This window comes from Vipera berus, assembly GCF_964194415.1.
Source record: "Vipera berus genome assembly, chromosome: 15".
Taxonomy (NCBI): Eukaryota; Metazoa; Chordata; class Lepidosauria; order Squamata; family Viperidae; genus Vipera; species Vipera berus.
Window position 1 is genome coordinate 12,512,637 of NC_138218.1, and position 17,374 is coordinate 12,530,010.

The 17,374-nt window shown below is 51.5% G+C and overlaps 1 protein-coding gene across 3 annotated transcripts in view; it reads left to right on the forward strand.

The window, feature by feature from the left end:
• Nucleotides 1–17,374, forward strand: part of RGS3 (regulator of G protein signaling 3) — a 44,723-nt gene that overhangs the window by 10,677 nt on the left and 16,672 nt on the right. For 2 of the 3 annotated variants that reach the window (XM_081339747.1, XM_081339749.1), the window contains 15 exons: nt 914–1,063; nt 2,911–2,961; nt 3,708–3,766; nt 4,176–4,270; nt 4,492–4,563; nt 4,802–4,862; nt 5,625–5,715; nt 6,398–6,519; nt 10,265–10,346; nt 11,013–11,118; nt 11,290–11,641; nt 12,023–12,062; nt 13,864–14,048; nt 15,266–15,349; nt 17,249–17,360. In XM_081339747.1, coding sequence (XP_081195873.1) covers nt 914–1,063; nt 2,911–2,961; nt 3,708–3,766; nt 4,176–4,270; nt 4,492–4,563; nt 4,802–4,862; nt 5,625–5,715; nt 6,398–6,519; nt 10,265–10,346; nt 11,013–11,118; nt 11,290–11,641; nt 12,023–12,062; nt 13,864–14,048; nt 15,266–15,349; nt 17,249–17,360 — 1,662 coding nt within the window. The remainder of the gene's footprint in view (nt 1–913; nt 1,064–2,910; nt 2,962–3,707; nt 3,767–4,175; nt 4,271–4,491; nt 4,564–4,801; nt 4,863–5,624; nt 5,716–6,397; nt 6,520–10,264; nt 10,347–11,012; nt 11,119–11,289; nt 11,642–12,022; nt 12,063–13,863; nt 14,049–15,265; nt 15,350–17,248; nt 17,361–17,374) is intronic. The other variant, XM_081339748.1, reaches the window with a different exon arrangement.

The window sequence follows — 17,374 nt, forward strand, 5'->3', positions numbered from 1 at the left end:
TGGCATTTATGTTCGATCTGCCTGCTTTCTGGAGGTAGCAGATGGTCGCCACTGGGCCAGGTGAGCTTTTGGTTGATCCAGCACCGCTTTTTTACCATTTCTCCCAGGTAGGAGAAGGTGGAAGGTGCAGGGTAACAAGTAGCGTTTTCAGGGCAAATGGGTGGCAGTTGAAGATGTTGCCAACTTTCGAACGACATCCTGGTTGGAAGTGGGCGGCTCCAGCCGTAGTCTGGCATACAAACGCAGCCGTACCTCGTGGGCTCTAAGAGATGCTAAGGGGTAGGCTCTGTTACAGTGGAAATAGGGCTGGGAAAACAATGCCTTGCCACCAAATCTTTGTACAGGACAAGTTACTCATTAAATTATTGTAGGATCTTTTGCAAGATAAGCCTCGTGGCAACTGATTAACTTTGGTAGAGCCAGAGGAAAGTTTTGTTCTGTATCCTTTTGAACGGAGAGTCTTTCAAATGGAGTGGCCTCACTTTCGTCGTGCTTTTTGTGGGGTTAGGGTTGGAAAGGCTTCCCTCTCACTTTATTTACCTAGCATTTTACTTGTATTAGCCGCCCATCTCAGCCTATGACTCTGAGCAGCAAAAAGCTATTCAAAACAATATAAAAATGTGTTTTAAAAATTGTAGTTAATCGTCCGAATCTGTTGCCAGTTATACTTTTGCCATGTATGTGGAATTGCTGCACCCTGGTCTTTGAAGTACAGGATTAGGCCAGCGTGAATTTTTCCATCTGAACCAACTTCAAACCATTTTGCCTCTTCATTAGAAATGCTGCAATTTCAAAAGGGGCTGGAGTGACATTCCTCCTTGGACTCGACCCCGGTCTGGGATAGACCCAGGGCTTGATAGGTACCCATCTGCTTCCAGCTAGCAGATTTTTGGGGATTTCCTTTTTGTTGCAGGAATGGAATTCGGGGTCAGTGTCAAAGGCTGTGTTCCTGGGCAATTTCTGGGTGGGAACCTATCCCAAGTACAGACTTCTCCAAAAAAGCTGCCGGCATTCCTTCTAAAACGACGCAGGAAGATCAGCCAGACTTGTGTTAAAGACAGGGGTAAGTGCAGAGGTGCTACATCAAGCATTCTCTCTTGCTCAAAGACAGGAGGTGAGGTAGCTCTCTGAATAAATCATCTCCAGATGCTGAGCAAAATAACATTTCCCATTTCCAGAGCCTGCCTGCCTGCCTGCCTGCCTCCCTGGTTTAGCTCTGTCTAACACAGATGGTTACAGTCCACAAAACAACAATACTAAGGAAAATGCTAAAATCAACACTTGGTAATAGTCCTCACAGGCACAGAGGCATTTAGGGGAAGAAACCTGGTTAGACTATGGATGCTGCATCTCAAATGTGAGGCAGATAAAATCAGGGCCAGGAGCCCCCCAGGAAAAGAGGCCATGGCGAAAGAAGAGAACTGTGGGAAGGGGAAGATGGGACCGTTCCTGTGCGGGATCACGGGCTTTTGAAAAGGAAAGGGGGGGGGAGGAAAACTCTGGGTGCTACAGCCTTTTCCCTGGGAAGCAAAGCAGCTGACCTGCAAATAAACATCACATGGTTCATTAGGGCTTCCCTTCCCAATGTTAAAGGTGTCAAATAATTGATGTGTCTTAGTCCTTTCACCCGAGGGATTGCCTTTGAAAGGGAGAGTGCCTGTTGACCTTCGCTGTTCAGTGAGATGTCTGACTGAAAAACCCAGAAGCAATGGATAAAATGTGTAATAAATAAATGCATAATAAACACGAGGAGAGGAGGCAGTGCTAGCAAGGAGGGGAAAACAATCTGACGTCAAATCTTCTGAGTCAGGCTGAGCTTCTGCATGTTTCGAATTGTTAGCTTTAGCTTTAGGGTTTTAGCAAACAGGCCTTAAGGTCGGATTATGTGCCAAGCCTAAGCTGACTTCTACTGTATGCAGGGCATGGATGCCTGGAGGCAAATGCCCCTCTGCGGCACCCAGGCAGAGAAAGACCTGCAGAAGAGCATTTTCCAGCCTGGGGAGAGAGCGGCCAGTCAGCCCGGCCAGGGCAGCCTCCTCAGTGGAGTTGTTCAGGCAGGGCAGCTGGAGGCAACCAGGCGTGTTGGGTCTGAGCCAAGGAGCGGCGGCGTCGTCGTCGTTGTCATCAGGTGCAGATGCACTGTTCAAATCCACCAATGGGCTTCCAGGGCTTTAGTCCTATTCAAATAGTGGCGGTTAGAGGGCCAGGCCAGCAGCCTGGAGGAAAAACTGTTCTTGGAAGCTGCCTCCGTTGGGCTCTGCTCTCCCTGCCAGTTAAGTTGCTGAGGGAACCATGGAGCCCAGGCATTCCCACCGAGGCTCGCTCTGTGCCAACCGTTGGCAGTTTCCTTGCTGTCTGGCAACATTTGGTGAGTCCTCCACGGGGTGAGTTGGGCGAGGCAGTGGTTGTGATTTAGCCCCTGTTTCGTGGCACAGTCTTGCAAGAGCACAAGAAAGCATTTCTGTTTGTCCTTCTCTCCCTCCACTCCTGGAGGTACAGGCCCGGGATTCTTCTTCACGTCTTCCTCATGTGCAAAAGAGCCACAGGCAGCTGTGGCAGTTCGCCCTGCCCTCGTCAGCCTTTCAGAAAACCCTGAAAATCTGGTTCTCCCAGCAACCCGGTGGAGATCCAGGTTGAAGGACCAGTCTTGTCACAACGTGGTTCTGTCACAACTTTGAATGGTTGCTGAACGAGTGTTTGCTTAGTTAGCTACGCTACGTTTGCTATCAGTTGCTTAGGGCCACAAGTTGGCGTGAACAACCTGAGACATTTAAAGTAAATAAGCGAGAGGAGAGTGTCACGGGGGGGGGGGGGGAGAGGAAGAGACTCGGCTCCGTTTCACAGATGGAGGAGGGAAATATAGAGGGAGACTGTGGCCAACTCTGCGATTGCCTTTCTTGTCTGCTCCAGGACAGCTGAAGCTCTCCATCCATGTGCAAGGCAGACGGCTTAAACTTTATGGTAAGTCAGTGGTGGGTGTGTTCTGGACAGAAGTGATAAGGCTTTGCCTGAGAAGAACCTGGAGCGCTTAGCTATGACATTGACTACCCGCAGTCTGCTGGGGATTTGTGGGTGGGGAGCTGTCTGGCCGTTACGCTTCTGATTTGGCCGAAGACCAGACGGGGCCTTGAGCTGCCCTTTATCAGTCAAGCCGAGCCTCTGTGGTGCTTCAGACACCCTCTCTACACGGCCGCAGAGGCCGTCACATCCCAAGTCGGAAAAACAGGGCTGCCGATGCTGCTTTCCTGTGGAAGATTCCTAAGAAGAAATGTTTAATGGGCTTCCAGCTTTCCTAAAAAACACAAGGTCTGGGGGGAAGCCACCTTGCCTCATAAACAGGCATACTCGTTACCCATTTTCTTCCCCCACCCTGGTAGCAACAAGGGCAGCCAAGACCGGATTCTGTCATCCAGAATGGTAGATGCAGACTTAAACATTGTGCATTGGGAAGTATAGTGGGATACGTTAAGTGCCTGGCTTTCGCCCCAGCTCATGTCAATTGTTTTCATATATTGGGCAGTGAGAGTTGCATTAGGATGCGGGAACTGAGCGGGTGAGACAGGCAGAAAGTACTAACGTGGAAGAGGTGTGTGTAACGACCACTGTGACTTTTGAGAAGTTTCCTGTGGCTTTCAGTAAATAGAATTCTTTCCATTCATTCCAGTTAAAACGCAATTTCTTCTTCTTTTCTTTCTCCACCCACTCAGTCATGGAGGCCAAAGGCCTAATGGGAAAACAGTATCGGATATGTGACTCGTTTGTCAAGGTATGACCGTTGTCATCTAGAAAGAGGGCTGCGTTGGGCAGGGGGGTCAAGTGTTCTCCACTGACTTTGCTTGCGGGTGGGTCACAAATGGCGACCTCGTGAGCCAGGCAACGATCACTGGGGGGGGGGTTGCGACGGCTGGAACTGCAGGTCCCAAGTGCTGCACTTTCGGTGCCATCACAACTTTGAGCCAATGCTGAACGAGTGGTCACTAAGTGAGGACTACCTGTAATGACTTTCTGTCCCTCCTCTGGTTAACCTGTTTTCCTTCAGCTTGGGGAAATGTGGGCACCTTTTATGCTTGAATCCACAAGATTACCCCGCTTGATGCAACTCTGTTGGTTTGGGCAGGGTGATCTGTCCAAAAGAGGACTGACAGCATTTTTTTTCCCTTCCTCTCCTAACACAGGTGTCCATTGTGCCAGATACATCACGGAAATGCAGGCAAAAATCCAAGACTGTTCTGGGCAGTAAAAACCCAGTCTTCCACGAGCAATTTATCTTGTGAGTCTGGGCTGGGCTCTTAGCTGCTGCCTCCCAAGCCCTCCGCACGGCCCTAACCCTTTTTGAGAGCTCCATCTGAATGGTGGCTCCTGCACCTGGCCTCCACTGAAAGAGATACCTGTGCAGAGGATCTCAGGGTTTCTGCCAGGGGCATGGGAGTGCGAGGCAGCTCCGGCTGAGCCCTCGGTCACCAGGGTCGCTTTCTCTCTGCTGCATTCCAGCTGCTTGCAGGAGGAAGATGAGCCAAAGCGCCTCCTTGTCACCGTCTGGGACCAACCACCGGACTCTTCTAGGTAAAGAGAGCAGAGCAGTCGAGGAGATGGCTTCCAGACACGCAGCTTGGCCAGGGGCGGGTGGCCTTTGTCCTCCAGTGCCCAGGATGAGTGTCAGTAAGGCAAGGGTGAGAGGGCAGAGCAGGGCAGCAGCAAGATGGCGGAGAGAGGTGCTCTTGCTGGTGATCGCAATAGCCTTTCCCTTGTCCCCCACCCCCACCCGGCATTGTCTCTTACCTTTTCCCTGTTTCCTGCCCAGGCAGAGCAGACTCCTTGGCTGCATGAGCTTTGGCGTGAAGACCCTGCTGGGTGCAGACAAGGTAGGGATGGCGCTTGGGACCCAGCCAGGACCGGTTGCCTTGTGGAGAAAGCAATGGCTGAGGGTTTAGTAGTAGCTGAGCCAAAAACCGTGACTTTGCTCTCGGATCATCTTCAGAAGACACAGCTCCATCTGCCAGAGACTTAGTTTTCAGAGGGCTTAGTATCATCATGTTAGGGAGGCCTTGAGAGCAATATTATGATCCTTGTAGGATGGGTGAGAACATGGCGTGGGGCGCCTCTACCTTCTGGGCAGGGGTGGATTCAAACTGTGGTCCCTTGCAGCGTCCAGAAGATGACACCCCTGTTGTCATCTTGGTAAAAATGAAGCCACTAACTTAATGGCAATTACAAGTTGATATTTTAAGTCAAAGGATATTATGTTCCCCTCTAAAATTCTCAAGGCTAGCACCAATCTTAATAGAGATAATTTTTTAAAAATTTTTCTAGATAAGAGATCTTCAGAGAAGCAAATGGGATTTGTTTGAGGCACTTTAGCTCTCTTTCCTGTTTGCTTACAGTATAATTACTGTGTAATCTGGAGGAAATGAGGCTGGTAGACAAATGCTGCCCTCTGCTGCTTGTTTTGAAAGCCAAGCCTGTAAAAGGTGTAAGCAAGACGGGTGGAATTATGGTGGCCGAAGCCCCCAGGCAGAGTCGTCCATGAGGATTTCTGTTTTTAGTAGCACATTAACAGCAAACAGGAGGGAGTGTAAATCCTACAGCTGTTGTCTCTTTCCACTTTCCTTCCTTCCTTCCTTCAGAAAATTTGTGGCTGGTATTACTTGTTGGCAGAAGATCTGGGCAGAACGAAACACCTGAAAGTGGGCACACGGCAGCTCAAGCAAGGCCAAGGTGGGCCTGTCCAGAAGAGACAACTTGGAGAGCGCTCTCTTTCTCCAGAGAAGTTCTGAGACCGTCCTGTCTTGGGCCCGTCTGGACCTGAGGCCAGACAGGACACAGGCAGTTTCAGCTCTCGCACGGGGGGCAGTCTCTCTTACGTGGGGCTGGACCATTTCCCCCCTGCCTTCACATCTAGAAAAGGCGTTAAGAACTTGCTGGGCTGTACTTCCTAGTTGTTCACGAGACTAAAGAAAAGAGACAGAGAGGAGGGAGGGAGCCTTTATTGGTGGCACAGACAACCTGAAAGTCTGCCTTGGGCCCTCTCTCTGCTTCAAGACAGAAATCAGAAGACTGTCAGGGAAATAAACAGTAAAACATTACTGTAAAATGTATGGGGATTAACTGATTGGCATAATATGTAGATTAATTTTAAGAGTATAGTATAACCATTTTAGTTTTGTTGTTTAATCCGTTTTAGTATTTTAGCATTATTCTTCTGATTTCTGCTGTAGTGGCTGCTTTTAGATTGGTAAGCCATTAACAGGTGCCTGACTCATGGGGCAGCTGTGGGACAGAGAGGAGGCCCTCAGGTACCCCTCCCCACAACGAGCCCCCCAGAAGGGCCTGCCCTCCCTCCCTCCCTCCCTCCCTCCCTCCCTCCCTTCGTGCCCTTCCCTTTCTCTTTTTCCTCCAGAGATGACGTTAGCCAAGCCGGCTGCCTTACTGGGGAAGCAGCAGCTGCCGCAGGACACGGAGCAGCAGATCCAGGTGTGTGGAGGCCGGCTGGAGGAGCCGAGCCGAGCCCCGTGCTGGCTGGTGGGCACCAGTTTCTTTAGCCAAATTGCAGACTGGGCCTCCGTTCGCCCGGGAGGGCCGAAGAAGGAGGGAGGAGGCCCATTTCCTGGGGGGGCCAGCTCTAGGGGCAAAGGAGCTGCCCAACTGGAAACGCGGGTAAGCTCAGCGTGTTCGAGGGATTTGGAGGGGACCCTCGGCCTCCGGAGGCCACGGCTCACGCCCAGCGCCCGAAAGAGGGTCCTCTTCAGAGGGAAAGATCTCCCCCACTCCTCTTGGTTGAGTTGGACCGGAGAAGGACCCAGCAGCGCTGGGAGCTCTAAACTCTGCTCGCCCCCAAAATCAGCTTGCATCACAAGGGCAGGTTGTGGCTCTTCAGTTCCCAGACGAAAGGAAGGCAGCCCCGGGGAAGGTTTAAGCAGCCATGAAAAGTGCAGGGAGACAGGCTGGCTTCCCCTCTCTGTCCCACCCAAAGAAAGGGAGGCACTGATGGGATGAGGTGTGTTAGGGAGGCCTTTGCGTTTTTACTGAGCAATGCGCCCAAGAGGCAGAGAGCAGTCATGTGAAATTGTGCGTCTTCATTATTTACAGTCCTTTTCCTTCCTCACGAATGTGAAAGTGTGCCCCCCCCCTCCCCTTCCCTGTGCTGGGAAAAGTCTGCTGGTGCTTCTCCAAGGACTGGTGTGTGGCAGGGACAGAACAAGGGCTGCTGGCAGGAATCTGACTCTGAACTCTCTCGCCTTCCTTCTCCCTCCGAGTGCTCAGGAAACCTCCGGGCTTATCACAAAGCCGCACATGGCCGCAGCTGCCTGGGAGGTGAGGGGTGGCTTCCTGCCATTCTTCTGTGAGCTCCTGAGTTCCCAGGGCAGCCGTGGGGCCACAGAGGCTGGGTCCTCCTCTCACTGGTCAGGCAGAGTGGGAAATCTCTCTGCCTTGATGGGCTGGTCATAAGCCCCAAGGCGTCGGACATGAGCCGTTTCCACGGACTGTGCAGAGGGTGCTCGGAGCGGCGCTACCAGCAGGTCGGTTGCAACTGGGCACCGGGCCCCCTTCAGAATCCTGGGAAGCATTTCTGGGGGAGCTGGAGGGAGGGGGTGGCAACCTGGCCTCCTAAACGGAAACCAGCGAACCTGATTCCCCTTGGCCTGTACTGCCTTTCAGCCGGCAGAGTTTCCACACCCTTGTGAGGTGGTGGGGGAAACTTACTCTCCTTGCTCCAAAGAGCAGCTGGCCTGTGATCCGGAAGAGCCCCAAGGAAATCGGGGCCAAGCGAGTGCTGGGACAGAGCGATGAGCTAGGCAGCCTTCCGCCGTTAGGTCGGCTTTGCCGCGGTGGTGCAGCTGCACCCCTGGAACCCTTCCCGTCGTCCTCCGCCTGGTCTCCTCTCCCTTCGCCGCCTCTCCTGGAAATGCCTCCCCACCCTCTGGCCCCGTTCCCTTCCTAGGAGCTGCTCTCAAGGACAGGGCTCCTTGGGGGCCCCTCTGCGAGCTGGACGGACAGGAGGGACGGGCGCTCCCTGTGCAGGGGGGCAGCCTTAGGTAGGCGCTGATCTGCCCGGTCTCCCCGACACTTGCCGCCCAGCCAAAGGGCAGGGTGTCTGTGCAGGGTGTCTGTTTTTTTCTGCTTCTGTGGTCTCGGTGCGAGGGGCATTCGAGCCACTGGCTTTTCGGGGGGCGGGGAGGAGCTCGGTACCAGAGGTGGGCTGCGGGCTTAGCTGTGGAGATGGGGGGGGGTCTAAACTATCCAGAAAGAAAAAGAGACACAGCGTACAGTACACACCTAAATAAAATCTGTTGTGTTTAGCCGGACTAAACACAAGTAAGCGTCTAGTAAATGTACATAGGATTGCAACATTTATCCAGCTACAGACTTCCAAGTTGTTCACAGTTCACTGGCTGTATTTACACAGGCGAGTATCCTCTTCATTTGTGCACTAGTAGATAATGAGTTAATGGCAGAAAGTGAAGAGGAACTGAAGAGTCTCTTGTTGCGAGTGAAGAAGGAGAGTGCAAAAGTTGGGTTGAAACTAAACATTAAGAAAACCAAGATCATGGCATCCGGCCCTCTCAATTCCTGGCAAATAGATGGGGAAGAAATGGAGGTAGTGACAGATTTTATTTTCCTGGGCTCCAAGATCACTGCAGATGGGGACTGTAGTCAAGAAATTAAAAGACGCTTGCTCCTCGGGAGGAAAGCCATGGCAAATCTAGACAGCACACTAAAAAGCAGAGACATCACCCTGTCAACAAAAGTGCGTATAGTCAAGGCTATGGTCTTCCCAGTTGCAATGTATGGCAGTGAAAGTTGGACCATAAGAAAGGCTGAGCGCAAAAGAATTGAGGCCTTTGAACTCTGGTGCTGGAGAAGACTCCTGCGAGTCCCTTGGACTGCAAGGCGATCAAACCGGTCAGTCCTAGAGGAGATCAACCCTGACTGCTCTTTAGAAGGCCAGATCCTGAAGCTAAAACTCAAATACTTTGGCCACCTAATGAGGAGGAAGGACTCACTGGAGAAGAGCCTAATGCTGGGAAAGGTTGAGGGCAAGAGAAGAAGGGGACGACAGAGAATGAGGTGGCTGGATGGAGTCACTGAAGCAGTAGGCGTGAGCTTAAATGGACTCCAGAAGATGGTAGAGGACAGGAAAGCCTGGAGGAACATTGTCCATAGGGTCGCGATGGGTCGGACACGACTTCGCAACTAACAACAACAGATAATGAGTCCGTTGAATCTGCCTTTAGTTGGCCCATAAAAGCTGCAGCCCGGAAGGTGGGAGGCGCCGTGCTTCTTTCTTCCTCAGGAAAGACCTTCCTGGAAGCACCGCAGGGATCCTCCTCCTTCAGGCTCCCTTTCTCCGAAATCGGAAGGGCCGCCGTTCTTGGCCTTCTGCTGGTCAAACAGGAAGGCCAGTGGGCGTCTCTGGAATCGGGAGGGTCCCCCCTGAGCTGGCTCTGTGGGAAGAGGGAGAGGCCTCAGGGCAATCTGAGCAAACACTGTGATTTTTCATTAGTTTTACATTCCTTTTTGAAGTAGAAGATACCTAGTTACCAATAAAATATGAGTCTAATTCAAACAGCTTGAAAATCTAATCTTTTAACAATGTTTTTGTACCCGTTTGCCTAGAACAAATAAAGATACCTAGGCTCTTAATTATTTCTTTGTCCGGTTCCTTTTTTTAAAAAAAAATGCTGTTACCTTCACTGGCTATCCTTGTCCTTTGGTAATAGTTTTAAAGAACGTCTCGCGTATGTTTGTTAGAAGATCGGTGATATTGTATTTGAGTCCTGTGGCCCTAGTTTTATTGTTTTCAACTCTACTGTGAGATTCAGAAGTAATCATTATTTTAATAATATTGTTTTCAGTTTTAAAAAGTCACAATTAACATTCTTAATAGACATAACATCAATATGTAAAGGTTTATGTAAAGTAGGTAAGCATATATTATTTTTGTAGAAAAGATAACATATTTCAGAAAAAAGCCACCTAACTAATAATATAAAGTTTCCTGAAAAACAGGAAGAAGTCATGTGCTACACTAAAATTAAAAAAGGGGGGAACAAAATCCTAAAAAAGGATTTTAAATAGTATTGAAAAAATAGCAACTGTATACCTGAATAAAACTTAGAAAAACAGGGGGAAAAGGAAAAGAAAGATCATTAATAAAAAGGTCAAGCTATTCAAATACTGAAATTTTTATATTTTTGAATTTTCATTGTTATGATTCAGTTTTAACCGCTTTTTAAAAGCGTGTAAATCTGTTGTTTTGTTTCAGATTGCAATCCCACGTGGGAAGAACGGCTTCGGCTTCACCATCTGCTGTGACTCGCCTGTTCGGGTCCAAGCTGTCGATGCCGGTGAGGAGGGGTTGGCTTTCCTTTGCAGAGGAGGCTGCTCCCATCCCCATCGGTCCTGACAAGATGGCCGTCCAGACAACACATAGATCCAAAACCAGGGGGGCTCCATCCCCCCTTGCCCCGAGGAGAGGTTTTCTGGCCTTCCTGAATACCATTAAGGGGGAAATCATCCACTTCTCGGGGCTGACTTCATTCCGGGTTTTTTTTTTGGGGGGGGGGGAGAGCAGTATGACAGAAGGCACGCTTCCTGGGTCTTGATCGACCACCCCATTTGGAGGCCTGGACCGTGACTATTCCGTCAAATCATCCTAGCCCCGCAGAAACCAGGAGAGATGGATCACCTCTCAAGTAACTCGGCCCATGCCGTGCCTGTAACTTATATCAGTGTTTTTGCCTGGGAAAGACAAGATTAACCTCAAAGGCATTGGGGTGTGTGTGTGTGCGAGAGAGAGAGAGAGAGAGACAAAGAGAGAGAGAGGAGAGATATCTTGCGCTCTTGTATTTCCATAAGGAGTCCAGGCTAATTGCCGGCTTTGGACGGTTGCTGTCCAGCGCCTGCCGTGTAGAAGGAGATGATGGGTGCTTGCTCCTCGAGAAGGGCCGATCTCCTTTTCCACATCTTCTGATCCTGGGAAGAGCCGTTAGCTCCCTCTCCTCTCTTTCCAGGCGGCCCAGCAGACAAAGCTGGCTTGCAGCAACTGGATACAGTCCTTCAGCTCAATCAGCGGCCTGTCGAAGCCTGGAAATGCGTAGAATTGGCCCATGAGATTCGGTGACTATGAATTGTGTGTGGGAAAGGGAGGGCAGGGATGAAGGGTCCAAGTCAGGCCACGGGGTTTGCTTTGCATTGCTCTCCGTGCACTTCCCCCTGCTGGCTGCCTTCAAGTAGTCACTTCAGAAGAGATCGGAGATAGTAGCTCAACCCCCTTGCCTTCACTTCTAGGAACTGTCCCCAGGAGATCATCCTGCTTGTTTGGCGCATTGTGCCGCAGGTTAAACCCAGCCTGCCAGGGGTCACCCGCCACCCCTCTTGCAAATCCACCTACGATTTGCAGTCTCCGTCCACCTGGCGGGAGAAGAGCAGCCCCAGGCGATCACGGCCCCCCGAGCAACGGCAGAGCTGTCACGTGTTGTACGAGGGGAGCCGTGAGTTTGGGCTCAATGGCTGGGAGCGGTACACTGAGCTTGGCAAGACCGCCCAACAGCGCACCGTGCCTCCGCCTTCCCGACCTCCTTCCTCCAGCGGTACAGACAAGAATTACATCATCCTTACCCCACTTAACCCCGGGGGCCAGGTACGGGCCTTTGGGAAGCGGGAGATAGATTGATAGCCAGCTGGCCACAGCAGTTTTCCTACTCGTGGTAGATCCGTTTCTATCACACGTTGGCACCCATGGAAAAGAGTGAGAGTTGAAGTTCAGCTGACTCTTAAGAGCCACGTTTATCCTTTGAACGGCCCTAGGGGCATCAAAACGAGAACCCCCTTCCTCTAAGGAAAAGTTCAGCAATGAAGAAAACTCTTTCTGGAAACGTCCTCCAGTGAGATAGCAGTCGGAAGACTAGAGGTGGGGGGGGCAAGACTCTAGCTCAGGGCTGGGCATAGAAGGCCGTCATTCTGTGTCGTGAAAGCAAGAGCAGCAGAGGGGATGAAATGGCGCTGTGCTTGTGTCTTCCAGCTCCTGAGGCGAGTCTGCCAGGAGAGTAAAGCTGCCGGAGGTAAGCGGCTTTCTGCGTTCCTGCCCGGTCTTTGTGGACGAGCCAGGGGGAGGCAGGAAGGACTGAGGAGAAGCTGGCAAAGTTGGCTCTGCTGTCTTTGCCACACAGGCTTTTGCACTGAACGCATGAAGCTCGCAATTGCAGCTGGTTTATTTCTGTACGATTAATGTGTTTTTAACCCGTCTTTCTTTTACAACACTGGGAGTAGCACGCGTGGCTCTGTTTCCCCTAACCAGAGAGCGGGGAGGTACTTGGTGAATTGGCCGACCCCCAGGCAGGCCGAGCGTACCTGGCGTTATCAGGAAGGGGCCGCCCTGGAGAGGCAGAGCAGCAAGAGGGCATCTGAGACCAAGGCTGGCACAGATTAAGACTGAATTGCGGGCTCTGAGGTGGGCATCTCGATTGTGGCCCGGGGCCCCAGCAGCAGCCAGGAGGAAGAGGCCAGTGGGTGGCTGGACTGCGCTGCTGCACGAGCCTCGGTGGGGAGTGCCCTGGAGGCCTGAGCTGTTCTGCCACTGGCCAAGGGAGCCTCTGGGGCGGACCCAGCAGTGGGCAAGTGAGCTCTTCCAGACAGCTTCCTGGAGTTGGAGCCTCCTTGCCTCTTTCCCCAGTAACGTTTTCGTCTTGGGACAGAAATGCCGGGCTGTCCGCTGCAGTTCCGAGGCCTACAGCTCAACCGCTCCCCTGGCACATTCCAGGGTCTTGACTTGAATTTTCTCTGCTGGCAGAGAAGCCAAATGCTTTCATGAGACTCCCTGAACTCGGCCTTTGGTCTCAGCTACCATCTCAGCAGATTGTTTGAAGGGAAGGAGGTAGAAACATACAACGTTACTCTAGAAGATCTGGGACCAAAATCTGCGCAGGGTGGATTGGCATGGTATTTCTTGTGTTCCTAGTCGGTACCGGAAGTGGCCACTGATTTTTGGCAGGCCAAACAGGCCTTCTCTTGTGGTCCCGTGTCCTGACCGTAGCCGCCCGTGTCTTATAGCCAGGTTGGTTCATAGGCTCAGTGTTGCTGACTATTGTCCGGTCTCTCGGAATGGAGCTTCTGGTCCGTCCAGGGGAAGGGCAGCCTTGCCGGCCCCTGTTGCTCCCACTTGAAAGAAGCAAAGGGGCCAAAATGAGGGTGCTTGCGCTCTCGTTCTGTCAAGGCGAGCACGAAAACAATGAGCAGTGAAAACAGTGCCAGCTGTGCCGTGTGGCTCTGTGGCTTCCCTGGGGTAGGGAATTCACCACAGCAGGACTGACTCAAGGTTTCCATTAGGCACCACTTGCTCTGCCGTAGACACTAGGAAAAACGTTGTCCTGCAGCCACGCGAAGGGATAAATAAATTAATGCCTCCTTGATAATTGTGCACAAAGCTACCTTTGAAATAGTTCGCTGTCTTGCAGATTTTCCCTCTGCTGTAATGGGGTAAGCAATTAAGAAACCGCTGCGTTCTTTATCCTGGGAGCTTCAGTGCTCCTTGAAAACCTTTGCCTCTAGCAGGGCCTACTGAAAACAGATCCGTGGCCGGCAGACCCGCATCTGAGGAATGCCCCTCCCTCTTGAGGCAGTTCCAACGAGCCGAGGGCCGTCCCGATCCATCGTTTCTTCTCAATTTTTTATGTTTCTTAGCCTCCAATCTGAAGGAGGAAGCTAGGACCAAACTGAACTGATAGGGGGTTTCTTTCATAAAATGCCAGATAGGATCTGTGGAACTTGTAATTCTGGCTCCATTCGAGTGTCCTAACGAGACTGCTAGTCTTGAGAACACAATTCCCACAGAATTCCTCCCCCTTTTTTGTTCCTGACATCCAGGCAATGTGTGCAAAGGAGAATCTTGCGGCAAGAAATCCCGGCTCATGAAGACGGTGCAGACCATCAAGAGCCACGGAAGCAGCCCCTGGAGCTGCGCTCTGATGGGGCCCCACATCCCACCCTCCAGTTACGGCACATACGTGACACTTGCTCCCAAAGTGCTGGTGTTCCCCATCTTCGTACAGGTGAGTCTCAGAAGGCTCCATACCCGGGAGGTTACTCTTCTCTGAGATGGGCGTTTCTCTCTGGCCAGGGCTCACTTGCCTCCAGTCCCCTTCCTAGACCTCTGATTCAGAGTCCGGGTCTCCTACAGGATCTGCTTGCCTGACGACCGCTCGATGCGAAGAGCCATTTCCTCTCCCGTTGCAGCTCTCTTTCCTGGGAGCAGCAAGGATTGTGGAACTTCACGTCCCTGGAAAGACAGGGCACAAAGCATTACCAAGGAGGAGGGCCTGGGCAGGGCAGAGCAAGGCAAGAAGTCACGGCCTACCCAGCCAAGCCTTCTCTTTCCCCTAATGGCCCCCTGTGTGCCCCAGGAAACTCACCAGCAAGGCTTTGAAAGCAGGATTCTTGCTGGTTTTTCATTCTCCAGTGAGAACCGTACTTTGTATGTGCTGCGATGCATGCAGCAAAAAAAGTAGCGAATGGACCTGGCCTTGGGGCAGCCTCCAATAGCTGGTATTCGGTGGCATGCAGACTCTGGATGCACCACGTAATTAACCATAGTTAATGCCGGTGGATTGGGCCTCTGCCAAAGCAGCAGAGTTTGCACACGGGAGCAGAAACAGCCAGGTGAGAGTTAAGCCCTGAAGAGAAACACCGTGGCAGAAGGTAGCTGGGGAAATTGGATAGGCAGAGCAACCGGTATTGCCTCTGTGAACGGATGCTGCTCCTGCCTCTTTCAGGAACCTTTGAGAAGAGGCTGGACTCTCTTCCATGCCACAACAGTCCTGGTCAGCTGAGTCCCATTGCAGCTTCCTCCTGGAGCTGGGCCCTGAGGGTGGCCTCGGTGGAGCTACGGCATGGAGAAGGAAAGCTGCATTGGGGTCTCTGGGCCGATGGAGTCCCAGACGGGTCTGTAAGCTCTGTGCCTCCCTTCTCCTGCCGCCATGCCGACGTTTGCTACTCAGCCACACACCAGGACGGTTGAAACTGCTCCTCGCACTCAATGTATACTGAATATTTTGTCAAAGAGCAAAACAATGATAATTCTTTTTATAGTTATTGTGTGACCTGCTGGCTCTCCCGCTCATTTTGTTTTTGATTTCCTGGACTCTGGACTCTCCACTGGTTATCAGGGGCTTGCAGCTGTCAGGGAAGAGATTGATGGAAGCCTCCAGATGCTTTTCCCTTCCTCAGAGTCTCTGAATTGTGTGTCTGCGTGTTTCTCTTACTCCATTAGCCTCTGGACCTTTGCAGCCCAGCTCGGAGACTGCTTTTGTCAGAAGAGCTGCTTCTTCACGAGACTCGAAACAAACCAACTGAGGTGAGCCTCCAGGTGCATCTCGGGAAATGATGTTTATTAATACTGACTCCCTGGCGAGGAAGAAGAGCCGAACAGGAACTGTCTGAAGTGCCCTAATCTCAGAGGGCAGAAAGGTGTTCAGGATTGTTAGAGGAATCCTGTGAGATAATCACAATTGATATTTACAAGACTTTTATTCAAAGTTGCAATGTTGAGATGAGGGGAGGCATAGAAATCTCTTAATTTAGCCAAATAATGCATTTAATTTACAGATAAACATGTATTTAAATAAATACAGAAAGGGAGGACCCTCTCCTTCCTGCCTCATGCCTGGCTTCCCTTGAGGCCTGTCTTGGCCGTAGAGACTAGGCTGCCCTAACCCTAACCCCGCAGAGGCCTGGTGCCAGGGCAGGCCATAGCAGGGAGCGACCTGCTGCCTGGTGGCACTGCCCCTCTGGTCATGCTGCTCCTGCGCTGGGCAGGCCCGGCCTTCCTTTGCAAGCGCTGCTGCTGCTGCTGCTTCCTCCTCCTCCTCCTCCTCCTCCTCCTCCTCCTCCTCCAGGGGCCTGGTCAGGACAGGTGGTCTCCTGGAGCTGCTCTGCAAGCTCCGGGGCTCCTGCTTTTCCTTCCGAAGCCCTGCAGGCTCACCCGTAAATGCCGGTGTGGTTAACGTTCCCACTAATATTTCCGTAGACCTCGCAGTCTCAGCACTTTGGCGTTTGAACCCTCGTGCATTGCTGCCCCCAGGGATGATTTCTGCTACCAGCTGATGGTTGGGATTTCTTGCTTTGAGTGGGTAGTTTTCCTTTTGACTGGCTAACTAGTATGTTGAGATGCTGTTTGTATTACTGCCTCACAGCATTATTGCGGTGACGAGGGGTGCCCTGACTCAGTCAGGGGTGCCCTGACTCAGTTGGGGGTGCCCTGACTCAGTCGGGGCTTGCTGCACCAGGCGGCCCCCTGCCCGCGCCTCTCCCTCTGAGGTCAGCTCTTTTTTTTTAAGCCGTGTGTGACCTTTGGAGGCATGCATGGATTGGTCACCAGCTCACTTTGCCTTAAGGCCACCGATGGCTGCCTCAATCCGTGGCCTACCCATAGATTCTGGTGGGGCTTTTTCTTGGGGAGAAGATCCAAGCGGGCACCCTGTCTCCGCCCGCAAACGGGCTAGAGTGCCACAGATTTCAGCCCACAAACTCGACCCTGAGACCTGGGCCGAGGGAACAAGTTCAGATCTCTCCAGGAGGTCTGGCCACCTGAAGTAACTAGGATCTGGAATGGCAAAAGTCCTTTCTTTTCTCCTCATTTTTAAGAGCCTGCCTAGGTGCTTTTCCCCTCTTGCCCCTAACCATGGCTTGTCTTTTTTGCCTTGGCTAGTATTGCTGAAACAAAAACGGTAGTTCTTTTGCTGCTACTGTAATTCCTGAATTTGGCTGAAACGAGTCTGCACGGTTGTCAAGTATTATTGTATTGCAAGTTGTAGGGGAGCTGCTTCCAGAATTTTGCTCAGGATTTTGATAACATCATACTTTTTTTTTTTTGCTAAAAGGGAAGGGGCAGTTGGCTGTGCACTGTATGGTGCTGTGCCAGAAATGTCCGTTCCCTAAACCGTATACTAGCTTCAGTCACATCCTGTCTAGACTTGATTTTTCTTCCCACAGTGATAGTCTTTGAAGCTCGGAAGTTTTTGGAGCTGTGTTGCAAGGGGACATCTAGGCCCATAAGCTCCGAAATGGGGTGCAAAGGGGTGACTCCAGAAGCTCTCTGCAGGGGAATCCCAGTCCCTGAGCGAAAGAGATTTGAAATGATGGCTGATACACTAAACCAAGTGTAGTCAATTGCTGAAACAATTATTAGTTTGCTTCATGGTTTGATTCTTGGTCCTTGTGAAACGCTTCTTCTTTTTCCTTCTGCCTTGTCCAGGTGACCCTCTTTGTTTATTCGGACTTACTGCTCTTCACCCAGGAAGAGGAGCCTGGGCAATGTAATGTCTTTCGCAACCCGCTTTATCTGAAGGATGTTTGGCTGCAAGAGGGTGAGTCCAGAGCA